Source organism: Rhodamnia argentea, chromosome 1, assembly GCF_020921035.1.
Source record: "Rhodamnia argentea isolate NSW1041297 chromosome 1, ASM2092103v1, whole genome shotgun sequence".
NCBI classification, from domain to species: Eukaryota; Viridiplantae; Streptophyta; class Magnoliopsida; order Myrtales; family Myrtaceae; genus Rhodamnia; species Rhodamnia argentea.
The window spans coordinates 29,069,850-29,092,659 of record NC_063150.1 but is presented as its reverse complement, the minus strand read 5'-3'; the positions used below and the strand labels follow the sequence as shown (position 1 = coordinate 29,092,659).

The 22,810-nt window shown below is 40.4% G+C and overlaps 3 protein-coding genes and 1 non-coding gene across 8 annotated transcripts; 2 read left to right on the top strand and 2 right to left on the bottom strand.

Moving 5' to 3' along the window:
* Window positions 1-620: 620 nt before the first annotated feature.
* TRNAG-UCC lies at window positions 621-692 on the top strand. Its single transcript has one exon. It is a non-coding gene; the product is annotated as a tRNA-Gly (tRNA).
* Window positions 693-8,293: 7,601 nt separating this feature from the next.
* On the bottom strand, window positions 8,294-10,592 carry LOC115747775 (S-adenosylmethionine synthase 5). Its single transcript, XM_030684061.2, has 2 exons — window positions 10,436-10,592; window positions 8,294-9,768 (listed from the first exon to the last, which is right to left on the bottom strand). Exon 2 carries the CDS (start codon window positions 9,757-9,759, stop codon window positions 8,578-8,580), a length of 1,182 nt encoding a protein of 393 aa, XP_030539921.1. The 5' UTR covers window positions 9,760-9,768; window positions 10,436-10,592; the 3' UTR covers window positions 8,294-8,577.
* A 5,930-nt stretch (window positions 10,593-16,522) lies between these two features.
* Window positions 16,523-19,018, top strand: LOC115747716 (autophagy-related protein 8i-like). Its single transcript, XM_030683980.2, has 5 exons — window positions 16,523-16,843; window positions 17,055-17,110; window positions 18,073-18,125; window positions 18,533-18,651; window positions 18,751-19,018. The coding sequence occupies exons 1-5, from the start codon at window positions 16,804-16,806 to the stop codon at window positions 18,837-18,839; spliced, it is 357 nt and encodes a 118-aa protein (XP_030539840.1). The 5' UTR covers window positions 16,523-16,803; the 3' UTR covers window positions 18,840-19,018.
* Window positions 19,019-19,154: 136 nt separating this feature from the next.
* Window positions 19,155-22,281, bottom strand: LOC115747715 (proteasome assembly chaperone 4). Of its 5 annotated transcripts, none has more exons than XM_030683977.2 (6): window positions 22,157-22,281; window positions 20,851-21,138; window positions 19,868-19,936; window positions 19,718-19,793; window positions 19,585-19,649; window positions 19,155-19,506 (listed from the first exon to the last, which is right to left on the bottom strand). In XM_030683977.2, exons 2-6 carry the CDS (start codon window positions 21,031-21,033, stop codon window positions 19,426-19,428), a joined length of 474 nt encoding a protein of 157 aa, XP_030539837.1. In that variant the 5' UTR covers window positions 21,034-21,138; window positions 22,157-22,281; the 3' UTR covers window positions 19,155-19,425. The 5 variants fall into 5 exon arrangements, with proteins under 5 accessions (XP_030539837.1, XP_030539839.1, XP_048129309.1 ...); XM_030683979.2 differs by having other exon boundaries at window positions 20,851-21,075; window positions 22,157-22,275; XM_048273352.1 differs by lacking the exon at window positions 22,157-22,281 and adding an exon at window positions 22,032-22,134 and having other exon boundaries at window positions 20,851-21,075.
* Window positions 22,282-22,810: the final 529 nt, after the last annotated feature.

Sequence of the window (22,810 nt, the reverse complement as noted above, 5' to 3'; positions counted from 1 at the left end):
CTAACTAGAGATAAATAAGCAGTCAATAAAAGTACTAAAACCGTTATATCGGTGTCGATTCAGTCCTAAACCTTTTGTATTTGTGCCAATTGAGTCTATCAGCTGAATTCGCCGACATAAATGCCAGTTATCCTACGCGGCACGGCCGAAGTTGACGTGGACTTTTTTTATAATTTTTTTTCTTTTTTTGGCTTTTTTTAATTTTTCTTTTGTTTACTCTTTTTTTTTTTAGGGCCAACGGGTTCGCGACCGACCCCTGTTGGCCAAAGGGGAGGGCCGGCGATCCTTGCTCGGACGGCCTTGCCTAGACCCCACAAGGGTTGCGAGGCACTCGCGGCGGATGTTCTACGTAGGACGACCGACATCTATATCAGCGATTTTCGGCCAAAATTGATCGGATGAACTAAATTGGCATGAATGTAAAAAATCTAGAACTAAATTGGCATTTACGACTTTTTTTTACACTTTTCCCGTTTCCAGTTGGTTGCGACCGTTGATGATTGCACGTTTTATTTTCTGTTTCTTTTCTCCTCTCCTTTTTTCACCTTCTTGGACAAATTGCATAAAAAAAAACTTAACAGGAATAAATATAATTATATGTCACTTTTCATAGCAACATGGCGTTTGTAGTCCAACGGTTAGGATAATTGCCTTCCAAGCAATAGACCCGGGTTCGACTCCCGGCAAACGCACTTATTTTTTAAATATTAATAGCATTCACATTGTATTGTCCCCTTAAGCATCTGGATTACTCTCTGATTAAGCAACAATTTTTTTTTTATTTTATCAGACAAGCCAAACTATCGCTTCATAGGCAAAATGAGGACATCGACTTATTTTGGGGAACTTTTAAGGATGTTCTCCTCTTTTTTTTCTTTCTCTTTTGGGGAGGAAAAAGCAAAGTGAAGAGAACGATCCAAATTCCAGCATTTCCTGGTGGCGGACCATGGATGTCACTTTATAAACTTTCTCGTCATCTTTCTCAATCCGCTGATGAGGCACTGCAATGTCTTTTATAGGACATGGATTGCATTGTCTTTCGGTAAGTCTTGGACTTTCTGTTGAGTTCACATTGCTTTTGCTTGGGGAAGGTAGATTCATTATCAATGTGAATCGCACAAAAGCGAGTGCGTACTTTGAGTCGAAAGGGCTCATGCCAACAGATCAAATTGAGCGACTTCGCAAATTATCCGGCCGAGGACGGTGATTTGACTGAAAAATTCTATGTATGTTGCAGATAAGATTTCGTGATGCGACCTGTCCCTAATAAATCGACCCCAACGATAGCATATCTAAATTGAAAGAAAGCCCCTAGACTCCATCAAGATCCTTGATACCAAACCAAATAAATGTTGCGGTAAAACTTCGTTTGAAATGATGGACTTGAAATATATAGTCTACTGTCAATTCTGATGCTCGCCTCCACTTTTTTTTTTCATTTTATAGGAATGAAGGTGCTCTTGGATTCTCTATTAAATTATAATCGTGTTAGAGAAAAATTGTGATGCCACCAATTGCTTATGCAGTAGTTGCAACGATTATTCCTTACTTAGTGTAAGTTGAGAAAATTTCTCATGAACTCGGTCCATAAGAAGATGGGATGAACAGAACCAATCAAAATACGGGAATTGTATAAAAATAATTGTTCATTTACGGGACCCATAGATTTTAAATATGTCATTGCTTGGATCTAGTAAACTTAGTTTATGCAGTACTTGCTCGTTTAAATTGCACGACCTTTCGAGGCGGAGGGCTAATTATGTCGCAACTCAAAGTTACACAAGGAAAAGGTGGGAGAAAACGGGGAGAAAGTGAAAATTTAATATAAGATGAAAATCACATTTGGAATTTATCGCAAGGCAGTTGGCGGAAACATTTATCTAGTCATAGGCCAAAAAATAAGAAATTTTAACAAAAATTACCAAAAAAGTTACAAATGTACTATTTTGATGCCAATTTGGCGCTAAATATTTCAATTTGGCCAATTTAGTCTTAGGCATTTTAATAATTTGTCAATGTAGTCATTCCGACCAATGTTGACTGAAAATTGCTGATGTAAGAGCTAACAGGCTAACCATTCTATGTGGTACGATTGGCACTAACGTGGACAGTTTTTGCAGTTTTTTTAATTTTTTTAAATTTTTCTTCTTTTTCTTTTCTCACCACGCAGTTTGCGAGCAGAAAAAGTCTTTAAAAATAATAAAAGTCGTCCACGTCACCGTCGATCATACCACATAAGACGGCCGACGTCCACGTCGGCGACTTCCGGTTATAATTGATTGGAATGATTCTATTAACAAATCGTCAACAGGTTTATGCCTAAATTGAGTAAATTAAAAGGCTTAGAACTAAAAGCATTGATCTGATTAGCGAGTGAACGAAGAAATGCGACGCGCCATGTAACCTGATCCTCGTGGAACCATAATTTTTTCTCTTCATGTTTTGACTTGCGTTTGAAGAAGAGTTGTGCAAGATTGTTAGGTGTCGAAAGAGTGAAAAGTTGTTGGTAAGAGTAGTACTGTAGTAGTGTCCAATCAATTCTTCTTCTTCTTCTTCTTTTTTGGGGTCAGAACGGGCCAAATGTTGATCGGTCTCGCTCATTTTATTGGTAAGGCGTGATGCAATAATTGAGTTCGTAGATCCAATGTTCCTCGCTACAAGTGTTCCATTGAGTTGCGGAACGAGACAGAATGAATGCGCGAGACTATGGAAGTAAAATGAAGTGAATGGTCTTATCAACGAATGCCCCCGGACACTAATTCGATTAACGAGAAACAGCTTTTCGAGACATTTTGAAAAATCGAAACGTTATGCGATTTAAGAAGACTAATTGCTTTAAATAGGCAATTATACTATTTCGAAGCACGTTCGATGAGCTTTCATAGGTACTCTAAGTTCGGGTAGAGAGAGAAAGCCTCCTTTGTGTCGAGAGCTTTAGCATTATAGAGAGAGAGAGAGAATTGGAAGTTGTGAGGACAAGCTTATGAAGCAAAGCTTATATTTTCTCCATGTAAGCCTATGCAAAAGGCATTTCGAATAGAGTTCTCTCTAATTTATGTATTCCTGTGTTCCTCACCCAAATCTTTTTTTGTTCCAACACTTCCGCATACCCTACGAGTGATATACCCAGCAATGTTGCACACTTTACAATTGATACCAGAGCCAGCATACCGGGGACTGTGTTAGAGCCTAGGCAGTCCGGAATCGGGGTTCAAAAACTAGTGGCCAGAGGTTGAGAACCTGGAGCAGACGATCAAGGATCGTGAACTTAAAGCTAGTAATGGCATTCACCAGTTTTGTTCAATTGCAGCTTCCAAATTTAAACGGAAAGAATTTCAACAACTAGTTTGTACATATGAAGGTTTTTTTTAAATCGATTTGTGGAATTTGGTAGAGAACGATTTCAACGAAATGATTGATGATTGAAGCATTCAATGCTTTAAGAAAGACGGAGAAAGATTTATTGGTGGATACCCTAGAGAAAGATTAGAAAGCATTATATATAATCTTTCAAGTCGTGGAGAATACGATATTTGAAAAAATATCAAACACGGAAACTGCCAAAGCAGCATGGGATATAATGCAAAAATCCTATAAATGCAATGATCATGTTTGACGGGTACGGCTTCGAACATTTCAAAGTGATTTCGAGTCTTTACATATAAACGCCTCTCGTCGTACTTTGATCGTACACAAACCACTCTTAACCATTTGAGGGTTAATGGTGAAGAACTCCATGATATTCAAGTTGTAACAACTTGAGGTCTTTGACTGAAAGATTTGATTACGTTGTTGCGGTGATAGAAGAAACCCAACATATATCAACCATGCCGTTGGAACTTGGAACGGTTAATGATTCATTTTGCTCGCATGAATGAAGAATGAATCACAAGTCCATCGATTCGAATCCCAAGCAAGTACAGTAAAGTTGGGTTGTTCAAGTCAAAGAGATTATCATGGTGAACAAGGTCATGAAGGTGCTCGAGACAGAGGTGAAAATGCAAATTTTCATCAGAAAGTATAAAACACGTAACGTGAGGAGGACCACTTTCTCAGGATCCTTATGCACAAAGTTCTCGGGACAATAATTTCATCCTCGGGTGTTTCAAGTGCAATAAATTAGGACATTACAAATCCGAATATCAAGTAGTGATGACTGAACATGCACATAAATGATGAAAAAAAGGTAGTCTTAGCATGTACCATGAATGGTGAAATTACCCTCCTCGAAATAAAACAATGTTTCAAGAGAAATAATGCTGGCACTAGGGATGGCAAACAATGAAAAAAACATGGAAACCGGCAGAGGCGACCGGTAGTGGAAAGCACTCGGCTAGGGGGAGCTCGTCGAGATTGTGACAAGGACAATACAATAAAAGGCGTAGCGGACGGTGCTACATCTGTGGCAAAGAAGGTCACTTTGCTAGAATCTATTGGTTCAAGCAGGAAGAAGGAAATACAACAACTTCTTTCAAGAAGGAAAATTACAGTAAAAAAAATGGGGTCTCTAAGCGATTGTTGCAGCAGAGGAGCAAGAAGAGCTCGCGGCCATTGGCATCGTCGACATAGATGATGGAACAACACTTGTCTCAAAGAAGCAAGTAGCAACTTCAACAAGCATTCGTGAGAAGGAACTGCAGGAGATGTTGAAAGAGAAAGACGAAATGTTGAGACAAAAGAACAATGAACTCAAGGTCAAAGAAATAGAGTATGGGAAACTCCGATATGAGCTCAAGAAGTTGCAAAATCTCAAGAAATGTTGCCCAAAGAAAAAGATCCTAAGGGACAAAGATAAATGGAAGTGTGTAGAGAAAAAGTCCCGTAAGAAAAGGGACCAAGATGTCTACACCAAAGTACTTCAAATGGAGTTGACTAAATTGAAGCATGAAATGAAAATCGTGAATGAGAGGCTTGACCACATGAGTTGCAATCTCAAAACTTTTGTAAAAGATCGGAGTATGGAGACTGCAAAGAAGGAAAAAGAGACTAACGTGTTAGTTGAAATAGCATTGATGAAATCTGAGCTTCGCAAAGCCCAGTTGAAAGTCACAGTCATAGAAGCAACTGAAGAAGACGAATACCAAATGTTATATGTGAAGAGTATTAAGTGTTGAGGGGGAGTGTTGGAGTCAACACCTAATATGAGAAGTCCTAATTGCACTTTGGTTCTCTAATGGCCTACATGGCAATAATTCTGATTATATAATTCTGTTCTCTACAATAAAAAATGATGAGAATTATGTTTGATAATGTAAATGATTCTAATTCTGATTTTATTCCCAGAAACAGTTTTGGAGCAAAAATAAGAATAAAAAAAAATTTGTTCTAGAAAAAGAATAACTTTTGAAAATCACAAAACAGAATAAAGTTTCGCATCTCTTACTTTTCCTTTTCTGTTCTTTTATCACTTTTCATTTAACCTAAAACATAACAAGGTCTCATTTTCAAAGAAAAATATATGGGATAGTAAAAAAATAAAATAAAAAATTTCTAAAAAATTCTTAAAAAATTGTAGAAAATCCCTGAAAATAGAAGAAACTTAGATTAGGCTAGTTTGACCTCATTTTCATAAATTTGGGTCTAGATTCCCTAGATTTCATAGATTTTATTCTTTTTTAGGAAAATCATAGACACCTTTGAAATTAAACTCAAATCACATTTCTCCGGGCCCTTAAGGCTTCATTAGGGTTTTATGATGCAATTTATCAATGTCATGATTCCTTGATTGTGCACTTGATTTCATTGATTGTGATTTGCCTATGTTTAAGTATTTTAGACTTAGTCTAGTTTTAGAAAATTTGAAAAAAGACAAAAACAACCTGCGTGAACACTTAGTATTGGCTTATCTCTTAGGTTTAAAAATGAATTAAAAATTTGTATGAAACACGTTTAGAAAACACTCAACTTCGATGCCAAAAAAGCGTCGGTGGAAACACCGACGTAACCAAGTCCTAGACCCTAGATTTCCCTAGTTGCATAGAATCGAACAGTTTCTCCCAACCGTTCAATAATGTTCTCGATCTATCTTCCTCAAAGATTGGTGGCGACTCCATTTATATGTATACATACACATATCATCGATCACACTATGATCAAATTTGATATTCCTTCGTTACAATTTAGTATAAGCCTACTAGAGCCTGAGTTAATTTGAAATCACACACTAACCCAATATAATCTATCCTTTTTAAGCTTAAAATGACTCGTTATGACACAACAATTAGACGGAATAGCACGAAAAAATATTATATGCAATACGTTATATAATAGAATCAATATAAATTAATTTTCAATTAATTTGAAATGTAGGATGAAATTTCACAAAGTAACTACTTAATTATTTGACTTAAATGACAAAAATTGAGAAGAAAAATTATTTACAGGAACAAAAATTTTGTACAGTTACCAAAACGCGTTTTTGTTTTAGGAACAAAAATTTTGTGCGATTACTAAGTACGTTCTGATTCTCTAAAACTCATCCGAGGAATATAATCAAAAAAAACAATTCTAATCAAAATTATTTTTTGAATCAGAATCGTTGCCATGCAGGCTCTAATTACATTAAAGAAGTAAAGTGCAATCTTGATTTTGACTTTTTCTTGGATAAGGTTATCTCTTATCTATACGAAAGCGATAAGAAATGTTATCTCTTATCTTTCTTTTTTTTTCACTAAGTGTTGGATAAGATACAAAGAAGGGAAAACCAACTTAAATTTCTCCTTGTCAAGTTGGCAATGATAGAAGGGGCGGTGGATTTCAATGTATGTATGTATGTATGTATGTATGTATGTATGTATGTATGTATGTATAACGGAGAAAATACAAGCTTTGCAATAAGCTTGTATTTTTTCCATGTAAGCCTATGCAAAAGGCATTTTGAACATAGTTCTCTCTACTTTATATTTGTGTGCCTCTCACCAATTGCTTCTTCTTCTTTTTTAATCCTTCCCCATACCCTACGAGTGGTATAACCAGCGAGGTTTCGCACTTTACATCTGACACAAACATAGGGGGAGAAAATTGATACTAAAAGCAGAAAGTGGGGGAGCAAGATGAAAGGCGTTGTATTAGCTATGACTATATATGAGCTTGGAGCCGCAACGGTTTTGACATACCAGCTAATCAAACTGATCGGTACATAAAATTAGCACCTCGAACGTGAGGAGAATTAGAGCGCGGCATCGTTGTTGGTTCGAAACTAGATCATGAGATGGGAACCGACAAACTCGGATGTAATAGTGATTCTTGTGGTCTAATTGGTTAAATCGCATGCTCGTAGGTGCGCGTGCACCTAAGCCTGATGAACCTGACCGGATCAAGAATCATTCGTCTACAAGCTTTGGCAGACTAATGGTTATAAATGTATGTTCTTACGCCTATGCAAGGCTCATTACGTCCGCAAAGCATAGCTGATAACGGCCCTACAAACAGAGTCCAATAATCCCCAGCGTCCAAGATGGCGAGACCTCGTACTGGGACTTCAAGGCTAAACTCAACAAGAAGCAAACGTAGGACCGTGGCCTTTAGTGTCCAAGACAACATTGACTAAGAACTTTTCTAATCGATTGAGTTTCAACTCTACACTTTCTTTGGGTATGCATGACAACATTTTTGCTCTAGAAAATAATTTCTAATTAGAAATTGATTTTTCTACTTCTAAAGAGAAGTAAATTTTTTTTACTTTTTCAAGTGGCTTCAAAACTACTTCTAAAGTACGAAAAAAAATTTACTTCAGAAGTTTTGTTATGTGTGCCTAACCTTCCTCGAGAATTTTTCTTGGAGGATTCGACAAATTTCCATCTCGTGCATTTAGCACGGAGAATGGGCACATAGACCAAGAAGAAGCTAAGAGAAAATCGCCTTAAATGAAGAGCACCGCTCATTAAACAAATTTTTTTCTCTTTGGGCCGGACCATTGTACTAAAAAATCTGGTCCCGGGGGAGTTCGCCAAGTTTGATCTAAGTTCCAACTCCTCCGCGATCCTAATGTTTTCTGCATGCATAAAAAACGTGCGCATAACTGACGTGTCGTAGAAGACTTGAGAAATTGTGTCGGGCCCGTCTGATCTTCAACATCAACTTCCACGTTTTCCTCGGCCCTACTTTATCGGACGTGTCGGCGTCCAAGTCTAGTCCGTGACTCATGAGCCGAAACAAAAGGACGAACCAGCCATGTTACCTACCCCTGCTGACGGAGGCGATGACGATGACCCGACGATACTAAAGAGACCATCATCAAAATGCACGAAATTTCCAGTGCGCTTTTTCCACACGGCAAAAAGCAAGAACCTACTTCCTTTGAATCTTTAGCATTTGGTAAAAACAAACAGAATACTGTTTCGTCTTGTTCTTCCACTACCAGAATTCGGCTAGATATCATCTTCATTCACAGCCCAATAATCAAACTTATGCTTCTTTTCTAAAGAATATGACCCTATCATATCTAGGAACTCAGACATCTCGCACTGAAACAAAACAACCAAATCATGGCGGAAGAGAACGAGAAATCAAAAACCGAAAAGAAAGAAAGAACAAAAGGGGCAGACAGCAAACGGTAACTGGTAGAGCAACACTGATTCAAACTTGGGGCTTTTCCCACTTGAGGGGCGTCACCACTTCCCATGTGAAGTCGGGGTCGTCCCTCCCGAAATGTCCATAGGCAGCAGTCTTCAAGAACCTGCCGTTGCCGCCCCTCTTGAGATCCAGGTTGATGGCAATCATGCCCGGCCGGAAGTCGAAGTTCTCCTTCACGATCTTCAGGATCTCCTTGTCAGGGATCTTCCCAGTACCGTATGTGTCCACAAAGACGGACAAGGGTTCAGGAACACCAATGGCATAGGAAACCTGAACAATGCACCTCCTCGCAAGCCCACTGGCAACAATGCTCTTGGCAGCCTGCCTAACAATGTAGGCCCCGCTGCGATCCACCTTGGTCGGATCTTTCCCGGAGAAAGCACCACCACCATGAGCACCCCATCCACCGTAAGTGTCGATGATGATCTTACGGCCTGTGAGACCGGCATCGCCATGGGGACCACCAATCACGAAACGGCCTGATGGGTTCAGGTGGAAGATTGTCTTCTCATCCAGATACTTCTCCGGGATCACATGCTTGATGACATGTTCCTTGAGATCAGTAGCAATCTCATCGTTCGTGACAGTCTCATCATGCTGAGTGGAGATGAGGACGGTGTGGACGCGAATAGGGACCCTGGCGCCATTCTCATTGTAGTACTCCACAGTGACTTGGGTCTTCCCATCCGGCCTCAACCACGGGCAAGTGCCATTCTTGCGGACATCAGTGAGGCGGGCACCGAGCTTGGTAGCAAGCACATGGCTCAGAGGCATCAGCTCTGGCGTCTCATCAGTGGCATAGCCGAACATGTGTCCCTGATCACCAGCACCAATCTCCTCCGGCCGCTTGGTGAGATGGCCATGGACGCCCTGGGCAATATCAGGACTCTGCTGCTCAATGTTAACGAGGACCTTGCAGTTATCGGCATCAAGGCCCACATCATCGGACACAAATCCAATGCCCCTGCAGGTGTTGCGCACGATCTTCTCATAGTCAACATTGGCCTTAGTGGTGATCTCTCCAAACACCATGACCATGTTGGTCTTGGTGCAGGTCTCGCAAGCAACCTTGCTGTCGGGGTCCTGCGCCAAGCAAGCATCGAGGACTGCGTCGGAGATCTGGTCGCAGAGCTTGTCCGGGTGTCCCTCATTCACCGACTCGGAGGTGAATAGGAAAGTCTCCATTGCTTTCAGCTGAGAGCAAAATGGTAAAACCAAAATCAATATCTTTCAACAACCTTAAAGGGGGTTCTTGAATCTAGACCGGATCAAGAAATGACGGGAATGATACCAGAAAATGATTTTCCTAGAGAAACAATTGTCTAAGATCCCAGGAGGACTTTGGAATGTCAGCCTATCAAAACCAAAACCACAGGCAATGGACGGACAACATCGGGGCCAAACAGAACGCTGGAATCACGGTAACACATAGTAAATCGAGGATGAGACATGCTTATTAATTATGACCCGACTTCATCGAACTCAAATAACACGTCCACGCCACCTGAACGCTCTGGATACAAGCAAAATCAACGCTACACACACCAACCCTGCTGATTTCGCCCGGATCTAAACTAGAACCAATTCAAAACCGCTCCCTTCTCGCCTTCTACCATTTCGCAAGAATAGAATCAACAGCGAATGCGCTACACACTTCACATGAATCGTCTCAAAGCAGAGAAATGCGTCCGCCAACGAGAACAGCATCAGATCCACCATGCAAGCAAAACCCGAAACCCAAACCCTACTCGAGAAAACTCGCAGATCCGCCAAAATCAACATTGGAACTCACTCACCGACCGAATCACGTCACACCAAACACAACAAATGGAGAAAATCCCGGAGAAGACGCGATCATTACCTAGAGCCCGAGGGACGAAATTTCTCCGCGCCGGAACGAAACGGAAAGTTCGGCTTCGCGATCGGAGCAAGTGGCGAGGAACGAGACGGTGGGAGCAGGAAATTTATAGATGGTTGAGCGAGGAGAGAGGGAGTTAAGAGAGTGACTCCCCTGCGAACCGTGATTCGGGATAGATTCATTCATTTAGGGATCGGACGGGTGGAAAATGGTTTGGGAGGGACTGAGATTCGATCTCGGCCGTCGGTGTGGAGGGGAGTCTTTTGGTTGGACTGGGCAGTCGGTGGGCGCGTCGGCGGCCGGGACAAAGCCGCGTTTTATCGGGAGCGGCCGGTGGACGTGTCATCCCCCCGCCACCATCTCCCAGGCTGTCGACTGCTGTCTGAATGGATTTTTCCTTTTTTTTTCCTTTTTTTTTTCTTTTTGTGGTATTTTCATTGCTTTTATTGCAAAATTCTGCCAAAACGTCTCAGAGGAGATTTTTAGTTTTGCTTGGGAAATAATGGAAAATGATGGAAAATGATGGTGATTGAAAATTAGAATGGTAATTTTGACCAGAAAAAAGAAAATAGAATAGTAAATTTTAAGAATTTTGATTTTTCCGTGACAATGAAAATAAGGAATCCATTAAAAAGTAATTCATCTCTATACTTTTCGAACGCAACATCAGATACGGTTGAAAATAATAATAATAAGGGACAAGATTTGGATATCAAGTGTCATGAGGACACGAGAAAAAAGAGTTTTGAATTCGAAATTACCGAGTACTGCAGAAGAAGCATTAGCTGCCATTATGGATGAGAAATTTTTGACGATCTCATCTAATTAATTTTATATGTCTGTGCTTTTCATTTAAACTTTAAAAACGAAAATGAATTTCAAATATAAGGTAACATAAAATTAATTTCGAGCATGGATTGGTCATAAAATAAATGATTTGCACGTTATTGTGAGAAAAAAAAATTATGTGGAAAAAACATTTGATGATAACTGCTAGAATTTAAGTGATCTCTAATTCTAGGTCGTTGTTGTTGCTTAGTCAAAGGCGTGGGCGATCTCACCGTTCTCTAGTGAAGCTCACCCCCGCCGACTACTAGCAAGGGCAAACCTCCACCATTGCTAGGGAGGCACGACCTCGCCATCTCTAGTCGGTCACTTAATCTCGACAATCGATTGGAGCGAGCGGGAATGAAAGAATAAAAAAATAATAATAATAATAAGGGATAATTTCAAAAAAGGGCATGAAGTGCCATCATTTTTTCAAATAAAACCCTGAAGTGCTCAAATTATTTCAAAAAAAAGCCTAGTCGAAGGGCATTTTTGTCCTTTATTTTTTTTCTTTTTCTTTTTTATCCCCTCCCCTCCCCTGTCCCGGTGGGTAGCAGGCTACCCTTGCTTGGGCCGGTGTTGGGCTAGGGAGGGTTGTTCTTGCCGCCATTAAGCAAGTGCGGCCTTCCCGTAACCCGGGCGGGAGAGGGGATCCTTACCCTATACCAGTGTCATGCCTAGGTCCCACGTGCCAAGAATGTTGTCCGCTTTAAGCCGGAGCTTACACGATTTTTCTTTTTTACCTAGAAAAGGCCTCGTTGCAAGTTAATGACAAATGCCACACATATATAGTATTTCACCTCACACACCCATGCAATGTGGGATTCGATTCATCCCTTTCCCCTTCGCTATCCTAGAAGCTTGTCAGGAGCCGCTCCTTATCTAAGCCTTTCAACCCCGGCGACCACTCTCCTCCCTTATCGGACCGGGTCGTTACAAGCCTACCAGCTTCCACCTTTTTCATTCCCAAATCACACGGTAACGTTCCAAAATGTAACGCTCTACACGTGTCTTTACCATTGTTATCTTTCATATATTAATAGCATGCAGAAGCATAATAAAACTTTCACGTCATCATCCCCGATGCATCATCCCACGAGTTTACCAAATACATAAGCATCATTTATTTTATAACACTAGTTTACCAAATATACATAGCATAGTTTTTATATTACAAGCATTGATAGGCAAACATCATACAAAATACATAGACCTAGGAAAATGTTTAGGGTCGCCTATCCGCACTACTTCACTTCTCCATTGCCAAAAGCCTGTCTACATAATCATCGGTCATCCAACTATGGATCAACGATTTCACCCATCGGTGGGTCATTGTTGCCAAAACCTGTCGGACCATCAAAATCCATAATTAGTCCTACCAAATCGCCCTTAACGTTAAAATACTAGGCAATATAAAGATGTGGAACCCATTCTGCAAGTCCAATGTTGAAACATACAATAGAAGTACACTAACTATACACTACAGCTTGTTTGGGAACAAAAATATCTTCATAAGCGTATTCTACATGTACCACGGCTCCAAAAAGTGGCAATCGATGATCCATTCTCCATATCTAAAAAATAAAGGGATGAGCCGAGACCCAATAAACGAAATCTCTAATTCTAACTTTGGTAATCCTCTTACCGCTCAATTTGATATTCACAATTACAAGCATTCAAAGTAAAAAGTTATAGAAGTGCAGTATTATGGAAACGTGATAAACAAAAATCTATATCATCCTTCATCAAGCAAGCAGAGTTTATAGCATGTTTTTCGGTTGCTACCCAAGCTATTTGGCTCCGGAATCTCATTAGGGAGTTGATCACAGGTGACCTTGTTGATAGGTCCATACAGTTATATTGTGACAGTAACTCTGAAGAGTTATTTATTAACAATAACAGAGATATCAAGGGGTCTAAGCATTTGGAGGTTAAGTTTTTTATCATAAACATAACCAATGAGAATGGTGACATTACAGTAGAGCATATTTCCATAGATGATATAATTGCGACCCCACTAACTAAAGGTCTTCGCCCTTGTATATTTAAACGACATGTCATAAGCATGGGCTTAGAAGCATCATGGGGTGCTACTACGACATATCATTTGTTAGGCTTAGAAGCATCATTAGATGCTATTGTTTAGTGGGAGTTGTTTTGTGTTTGCTCTAATAAAGTTTACATTGTGTTTTATTACATTTAGTAATAGTTTTGATATGTATTGACTCTTTTACATTCACTATAGTGTTTATGGAAGTATTGTTTTCATATTGACCACATATCCGTCTAAAATCTCAAGGTGTTGTGTAAATCTTGAGTAATGGCAAAAGCATTTAATTTTTGCCCATATGCATATATCTTGTTACGTACAAAGTATAGTTAACTATAAAAGGAAGACATATTGTGGATTTATTGAAACATAAGGATATTCTCTAGTGGCACATCGGGTTTCGTGACATGTAAGGAAAGAGAATAATGACTAACAAAGAGGGTAACACATAAAATTTCTCTATTGTTTAAGGTATTATTCGTTTGCCACACTACAACATTAAATCCATATCGGTAAAGCTATAAGTATTTGTGACCATGGATGGTTTTGTGTTTTTTGATGCGATTACTACCATGATTCGGTGTTTGAAACTTAATGGTATCGGATTGTCTATTAAGAAATTATCTCTAAACCAATATAAAGATGCGCATATACAGTACAATTTTAATTAATTTAGCCCAAGTTAGAGAATGTAAGAGTTTTTCTAATTGTGGCCTGAATTAACTAATTGGTATGACAAAGTTAAGAAATAAAGTTTCTTATTTAGTCTAATATGGGACTAGTTAGTGAGAGCCGAGCTAAGCCCGATCCATAATGAGAGGGTCAAGTTACAAACTCTATAAATGAAGCTCAAGTCACTCCTCTAATCCTAATGTTCACATACCCTCACACAAAGAGCCATCACGGAACGCGATACGTGAAGGGCGCTCTCGTTAAAGCCAATGATTCGAGGGGTTATAAAGAAGAAGCTCTTGACTATCGATTCATCATAATTTGTATCAAGAATGATGAATCCCAATTAAGGTGTGTAAATTCCTCTACTTTAATAGTGTGATTCGAATATCTGAATGTGATAATCTTGAGACGCCGCTTAAGGTAATAATCGCAATGGCCATATTCGTTGTAGACATAAAAACGTTAAGCGGTTGGTCTCGCATGGAATAATTTTTTTAGAATTTGTAAAGTCAAAGGAAAACATTGCGGATCGCTTGCAAAAGGTTCTTTGAAAGAGCAGGTAAACTGTGCAACAAGGGAAATAAGATTAAAAGCCTTAATCTTATCGGTGTACGTAGGTCGGCCACGTGAAATCGCGGGAAACATTTGAAAATTCTCGAAACCCGTTAACTTATAAGAAAGCCTTCATTATTGGGACCTCGATCGAGCCGTCTCCCTTGGTAGTAAGTGTCGGTCGACCGCTCAAAAACAACGACCCACCACGAGCTGCATCTACCTGCGTATGTGCGCAGCTGCTAGACATCGTACGTGGGTGGTGCGTGGGACTCTCTCGTGTCTTAAGGAGCAAGCTTTGCGCAATCAATCACGGCGCCCCGTTCAGCCAACCCCATGTGGGCGTTGCTTCATCCAGGGCGTTTCCCCTGTAGATCCGGGGATGACAGCTCCCATGTTCTCGATCATGTGAAAGAGAGAGACTCTCACCGACATGTGTCGAAGAGCACGATGTGACATGTTTTGATCATTATTGTGCTAGCTAAAGTTTGAGATAGTTAGATGTTTTTATATATTCAGATTGCGACGGCGACGGCGACGGCGAACGAAAGAATCGTCTCTTGCCACCAAGATGATCGGTCGTCAGAAGGTCTTATTCGGCCGCTAGAGCCTCTAGCAATCCGAAAGTTTCGTCGGGTCACCGGAACCCCCTGACATGAGAATTACATGGGACCAAACATGGCGGCTACCCAAAGACACGACGAGATCGCCGTGGTCAACATTTTCAACTGCCAAATTTTTCGAGATTGGTTCCTGGAATCTGACTTCTGGCCACCAAATTGCGAGGTTTGGTTGCTGGAAATGGAGGAGACCCGCTTTCCATAATCGAATCCTGAATCCGTTTATGTCTCGCTAATCAGATAAGACGTGAGCTAAACATCATAGTAAATCAATCGAATACGAATAGCATTGTACATAGGTGTACGTGCAATTCACACATGCGTCGCTTTCTTTCTCAATTGTCATTTTCGTATGTGCCCAATCTCAAATGAGGAAGAGAGAGAGAGAGAGAGAGAGACGGGCACTCTATGCTCTCGGATCGATGCATCTCTCTCTATCAGAAATTAGGAGGAGCGTTGGGCATAATCCGAACATGCAAAAACCTTTTTTTAAGTAATTAAATCATGTCATAAACGAGCAAAAATGAACTACGTTTAGGTTTTTAACTGGAGAATTATAAAAATAAAAAAAAAGGTTCTAAATCTATTGTAATTGCGTCAAATCGGTCAAAAAATTTTTTTTTATCATTTCGATCCTAAACTTTTTGCATTTGTATCAATTCAATCCATCCGACCGATTTTAGCCGAAAATTACTGACATGACAATTTTTACAAATAGATTAATATTTTTTACTTTTTTTTTTGTTCTTTTTTTTTTCTTTCCTATCTTCTTCAACCTCCGAACAATCCCCGAGGTGCGGCGACTCGTGGGCCTCAGGCGAAGCTCGCCCTCATTGAGCCCTAACAAGGGCGAGCCCGACCTAGTGACAGTGAGGTCGGACCTCACCATATATTGATGATGTTAGCCTCGTCGTCACCGTCGGGCGCTAGCGAGGCCGATCTCACCCAACCTCACCAAATCCGAGCGATGCCGACCTTGTCCAAGGACGAACGGGGTCAAGCCTCGCCAGATTTGGACAAGGCCAACCTCGCCAGTGGTTGGCAAATCACTGGACCTCGGCAACCAATGGAGGTTGAAGAAAATATGAAAAAATAAAAATAAAAAATAAAGATATTATTAAAAATTGTCACATTAGGGCCAACCAGCAAAGCCGATAGACTGAATTGGGCTCCATTTGCTCATCCGAGCAGGCCGCGGCCCAAAAGAAAGGGCCCGAGGGCCAATCTTCTCGCACCGACGGCGGAATCTTCTCATGTCATATCCTTATTATTCCCTTCGCATTCCAGCTCATCCTCGCGTTCAACGCCATGCACGGTCCAACACGAAACGTGGAGGAGCGACGTCGTTTCGGGGGTCGGTGTTTCCACGTCACACGAAGCTCGTCTTGGTAGTTTGAGCTGTCTCTCCCGCAACCGAATTTTTTCGTTCTAGACTCCCCAACCCCAACCTTCTCTGTCATCGCACGTCTCCTCCTCTTCATCTTCTTCTTCTTCTCTTCTTCCTCTTCTCCGGGCATCTCTCTCTCTTGCTCTCTCTCTCTCTACAACTCCCAACTTCTCTCTCTAGCGCGCATTTCGCACTTCCTCTCTCTAGCTCCGTCTCCGCCTTCGCCTTCGCCGCCGCGACTCCTCTCGAACCGGTCCGTATGGGGATTGCCAAGACATTCAAGGACGAGTTCTCCTTCGGTTCGTCTCTTGTCTTCTTTGCCTTTCTCTTGCTTCCTTCGATTTTTCTCTTCGTGTTCGTGGATTTTCCCGTGGCGAATGACTCGATTCGGCATTTGTCTGGGTGTTCTCTGTGTTCTGTCTCTTGGTTTTTATGATGAATTGTGCGATTCTGATCTAGTTTTTTTTGTTTTTTTGTTTTTTTTTGTCCCGATTTCTCGCGGCGGAGTAGATAAGCGCTTGGAAGAATCCAAGAGTATCATTGCCAAGTATCCCGACAGAGTTCCTGTAAGTTTTCTGATCGATTTGCTCTACACCGAATTGGCTTCTGCTGCAAGTCAGCGTGTTTCGTATCGCGATCTGTTGGATTGTGAAGTCGCAATGCTCGTTTCGAACACTCAAGATGTCTTCGTGCTTTTCTTTCTTTCTGGATATGTGCGATTGTTTTGTGTTGCTAAGTCAACGTGTTTTGGACGGCTAATTGATTTGACCGTGAAGGAAGAAATTAAGCCCCGTCAGAAAACTTGGAGACCCAGTAGCGTGGGTACTTTTGAAACAGGGTTCTTTGGCTCTGATTGAGATGTTGGAACTGTTTGAGAGGGATGGGGTAAGGCGTGTGTGTGTTCGTTAGGAGTTCAGGATGCGTTTGGTGTGGGAACGTGGATGGAAGAGGGTTGGACATATGAAGTGAACCCTAATGCGTAATGAATTGGAATGGTTGCAATCGTTCTATGAAGTCGATCCATGGATGATGAGTTTGGTGGAAGTTTCTTGCAGATATCGAAGTGACTTGGTCATGAAGAAATGCGGGGTTTCCTGCATTAGGAATGGCCAGTATGCAATTAGATTTAAGAGGGCTAAGAGGAATGAGCTGAACACATCTTGCGGATCTTGTTGCTCCTTCCCATTGTAGTGACCGACTGTTAGTTCCCAATCTCGATTACCTAGATATGCTTCCCCCGTTCAGAAATTGAATATACCTCGGGATTTCTGATTATTCTATTTCCTGATGTTAGCGATGTACATTAGTCAAATAGTGCGGATCATGTCGCTTCTCCTCATTGGAGTGACCGCCCACTGTTAGCTTGTAGGAATCAAACTGTTATAGTTGTATCTCCAACTTGGAAAAATAATATACTTGTACTCATGCTTTTCCGATGATTTGACCGCGGCAATTGTTGTGCTTTTTTCGGGTGGAAACTCAATGTCCCTTGCAGCTTATCAGCGTTAATTCTGGTTCTTCTTTGTAGGTGATCATAGAAAGATACTCGAGGACCGATCTGCCAGAAATGGAAAAGAAAAAGTAATTCTCCCTGCTTGACTTTGCTTCCTTACTGTAGATAAACTGGCAAGCTTTGTTCAACATTTGTTTGGGGTTAGGCCAAAGTGATTATAAACTTATGAGTACATCATGTTCAATCATCGCCTCTTTAAGTCTTCATGGTCGATCCTATTCCCAGATCTCAAGTCAAGTCTGTTGAATACTTGTAAAGAAAAGCATTAGCATCTCATCCACATGATGAGTGTCCCTTGTGTTTCTGAATTGGATGCTTTTTTCTGGGAATGGTGAACCTTGCTTTGGCGAATTCTAATACAAGAACATTAAGTTCGTGTTTGACAGAGAATCTACATATGTTCTCATGTCAGACACACGACGAGTTAGCAACTTTGTCTTACTATGCTTTCTTTTCTACCCATATTATTGCGTAGATTTCTCGTCCCTCGCGACATGTCGGTGGGTCAGTTCATGCACATTTTAAGTAGCAGGCTGCACTTGACCCCGGGGAAAGCTCTATTTGTATTCGTCAAGAACACCTTGCCACCAACAGGTAATGTCCAGTCATGCACAATGTGCATTCCAAATCTTTTGCATCTCTTGCATTTGGATAAAACTTGCTAATCGGTTAATTATCTTTCAATTTTTACAGCAAGTCGGCTGGACCTCATTTATCAGTCTTTCAAGGATGATGATGGCTTTCTGTACATGTGCTATAGCAGTGAGAAGACCTTTGGCTAAGCTGTACAAATGACTCCCATGCAGGTCCCCTTCCTTTTAGTAAATGCTGGGGACCCCTTAACTGGAATAACCTGTCCATTCTCTCAGCACTTTGAAATTGTAAATTATGTAAATTTGTACATTCTGTGATCCAATAAAGATGAAGGCGGTGCATACTGCGCCTCGACCGATTAATGGTTCTAACTTCTCAAAGAGGAGAGCTCTCTCTTGTCAGGCTTTATGCACCCATCATTTGCCTCCAGTGTATATATCTACTAGAGTAAATTCTTCAAAGAACACAGTATCGTGGAAATCCAAAATAGAAGAGAACGCAAGTTAAGAAAGCTCGTATGGTGAGTGTTCTCTCTTTTGAGGCCGACAATGCAGGGAAAACCTTGGAAACATATAAATGTAAATACAGTTTGTTCTGTCGCTCCAATCATGAGGAAGAATTTGAAATTTAAGTCGCATCCATAACTAAGCCACAAAAGCTAGAATATGCACTTCCCCGGAGAACCAGACACGAGAGAAAAGGGGAAACAAAAAAGACTCGCTTACAGAGCGATCCCCAATGAAATTGAACGAGCAACAGTAAGTAAATCCATCATCAAACAGACGACCCGTCAGGTTTAGGCCTTCTGTACCCCAGGCTGACCAGCTTCTGTATTAATAGTCTCTCAGCATCTGCCTGAAAACCCAAAAGGAAGGATATTTATGTATAGACGTAAAATAGAGAGAGAGAGAGAGAGAGTGTGTGTGTGTTAACCTCAAGCATGGGGTTATTCTTCGGGATATTGCAAGCGAGGATGATGTTGAGACCCGTCTTTATGACTGAGAGGCAAAAAATGTTACCCAATGGAGCAAAGGATTAGTCATATATATCATAGACGAGTTGTTACCTAATCTTCTAGCAATGCCAGATCCTGTATTATCGGAAGCTCCACCGAGTATAGAAGTCACGCTAACAAGGTTGGCCTGTGCAATCAGAGGAATCATCAGTCCGTGAGAGGGGTTGTACATATGTTCAACAACCGCACCCTGCAACTTACAGGTCGTGTAGATGAAGCTGCATAGAGACGTCCAAGCTTTGAAGAGTTACAACCTATCCAAGCATAGATCTACAGTCACAAGAAAGGCATAATGGTCAATGAATAAAAGCAATGAGAAGCAGCTAGAACTAGTAGCAAATCCTATTGGAAACAAAGTTCATGTATGTTATTATCAATCTCAATGAAGTTGAACAGTACTGTAATATCACCAACAACTGTTGTAGATGAAGAAAAATTAAGCCTTCATAGGCGTGCCTCTGACAGAAAACCTTAAACTATAGCGTAGCTAATATAAGATGGACCTTCTTTTTTCTCTTTGATCGGACATAACATGGCATATGGACAAAGAGCTCCAATAAAATGCCACTAGCAAACAGCATCAGTCATTGAAGATAATCATTATATCTACCTCAAAGTCTCCCAATCAGCAAGTACTGCAGCTAAAATTCAGGTCATACAAGGAGAAATTAGCTTTTTTCACTTTTTAATCCCAGTAGAAGAAACAGAATCTCACGCACAGAGTTAGACAAATCTCCTACACCATGCATGTTGCAGACTAAAAGTCCAAGAAACTCTCAACACATTGCATCCAACAGAAGGATCAGTGAGCACAAATGAAGTATCAAACAAGAACAACACATTCATCTCATTATTTTACCAAGCACCCTATTGTGGACGTACCCTAGTATTAACATTCTAAAATCACATTTTCCCAGTAATTCCTCGCACCAGATTTTCTATATTACAGTACCAATAACTAAGTCTAGCACATTGAATGCTTGGAAGTTCCGCCAATCCACAAGCAAATGATCGGGCTATGCTAAGTCCACAGATTCCCAAATAACATCTAAATGAAAAGCTGAACCAAAAACATGCAGTTTAAACCTCCAATAAAATCGCCGTCTGTAGCTTTACCATCTCACTCAAAAGCACTGTAAAGTAAGACTAAAAGCAACATTAGGAGAGAGAGTTTCCCAACTAACCTGCTTTTGGAGGCGGATTATTTGAAAATGAAGAGTCGAATCGTTGACAACTTCACTGAAGCACGTGATCTGAATACCACCATCATTCTCGGAAACACCTTGTTGAGTATCCTCGGAGATTGGGGCCGAGTTGCACGAGTCACTTAAATTCAATCCATCAACACCCAAATCATCATGAGCCATTACAAAAGAGACTATTCAGTTCAGTGCTCGCGATGATTTAACCTACAAGACTCCAGCAAGAACTCGCCCTTGGTAAGGTTCTTCTATGCTCAACCAACAAAATCCCCAAAGCAAACAGGGACCGAAAAAAAGTTGCATACATGGTCAAAATATATTTATTGGTATTAGTTAGTGGAAAATCTGTCAAATGGATAGGTCAGTGTAGGATTTGGGTGGGTCGAAAATTAGACTGACTCAACTTAACCCATTTTTGCGTGAGAAAACTTTAAGGACTTATATCCAACACCATTCGTCGCCTATACATTGCTTTTGAATATGGAAATAGCATACATAACAAAAAAACTAATCAATTGAAACCATATTCCACTTCTCTTTCTCATAAACTTCTAGCACATTGCTCCTAGCTATTTTCCTTCACACGTGCTTCACAATGAGTTGAGGTAACTAAGCAACTCACTAATAGCTCATCCTATACAAAAGTGATGGCACTCTTGTTAGCATTTCTCTAAACACAGATCGGTCAAAGTACCATCATTCTCGCATTTTAAATCCTCCTTCTTTATTCTTTTTATAGTCATCCGTCGATTTTTCAAATTCAGACCATGACGGTATAATCGAAGTGCATCTTTTCGATCTTTTAGGGGCAAATAGAGTAGTTTTCCTCGTCCTCATGAACTAAGAAGTAATCTCTACGTGTCTCGAATCTTTGGGCAGTTGGGTTATCTCCCTGATCGTTACCTCTTGAAACGTCAGTTAATTAGTGAATGGACACATGAGCTAAAACAAGTTATAGATGACGAGAGAAAAGACAAGATATTGAACTTCTATCAAACATTGAAACAAACGCTTGGTGTGCAAACTCGGGGAGCCACCGTATGCTTAAGAAGGACACCAAATCGCCTCCGCAGATCACCGAAAAGAACAACCGAATCATGGCAACCCGACAAAGGAAAACACGCGACGGGAGAAGCACAGGGAAATGGTCATTGGTGCAGTACGTGCAAATGTGTCGACCATGCCAGAACGAGAGTCGAAATAGATCCACGACCACCATCAGTAAGGATGACTGGACAAGACGCGAACCAAGGCACGAAGAAAAGACCTGAGGAAACTGGCGACGCACCTGTCACACCGTCCCGAGCTCGGTGGAGGACGAAGCGAAAGCCGTCTCGCGAGCACGAATTTCCCAGAGAGTATTTTTGGAGGAGGAGGAGGAGGATGATTGATGAATTTATTTATGTCATTTTTTCTTTATCGCAATGATTATGTTTAAGTATATAACAAAAAAATGTTAAAAATAATATAACAATATTAAAAAAAATAAAGAATAATACTATAGCCACCAGGGTAAGCATGTTATTTATTTTAAAAAAATAAATAATTTAAAAAACGCAATATAAAAAATAATTATTTGTAACACTTACAAAAATAAATAAATAAAAAATATTTTCATTGTATACACGGCAATGTTTAGACATGAATTGGTATTGATAATAAAAAAAATTATTAACTAATTATTTTAAGTTATATGAATGCTAATTTTAATGAAATTTTGCAAATAGAGGTATGAAGTAGTGTTATTTTCTCAAATAAAGGTTTAAAGTGGATATAAAGTCTCAAAAATGGGCCTAATCTAAATAACATTTTTGCCATTTCCTGCTTTTGTGTGTGCTTTTTATTTTTCAATTTTTAAAAATATAAAAAAAAGAAAAAAAAAAAAGAAAGTAAAGGAAGATGAAGAAAATGCCGTGGAAATTATGCTTTTTTTGAGATTCCG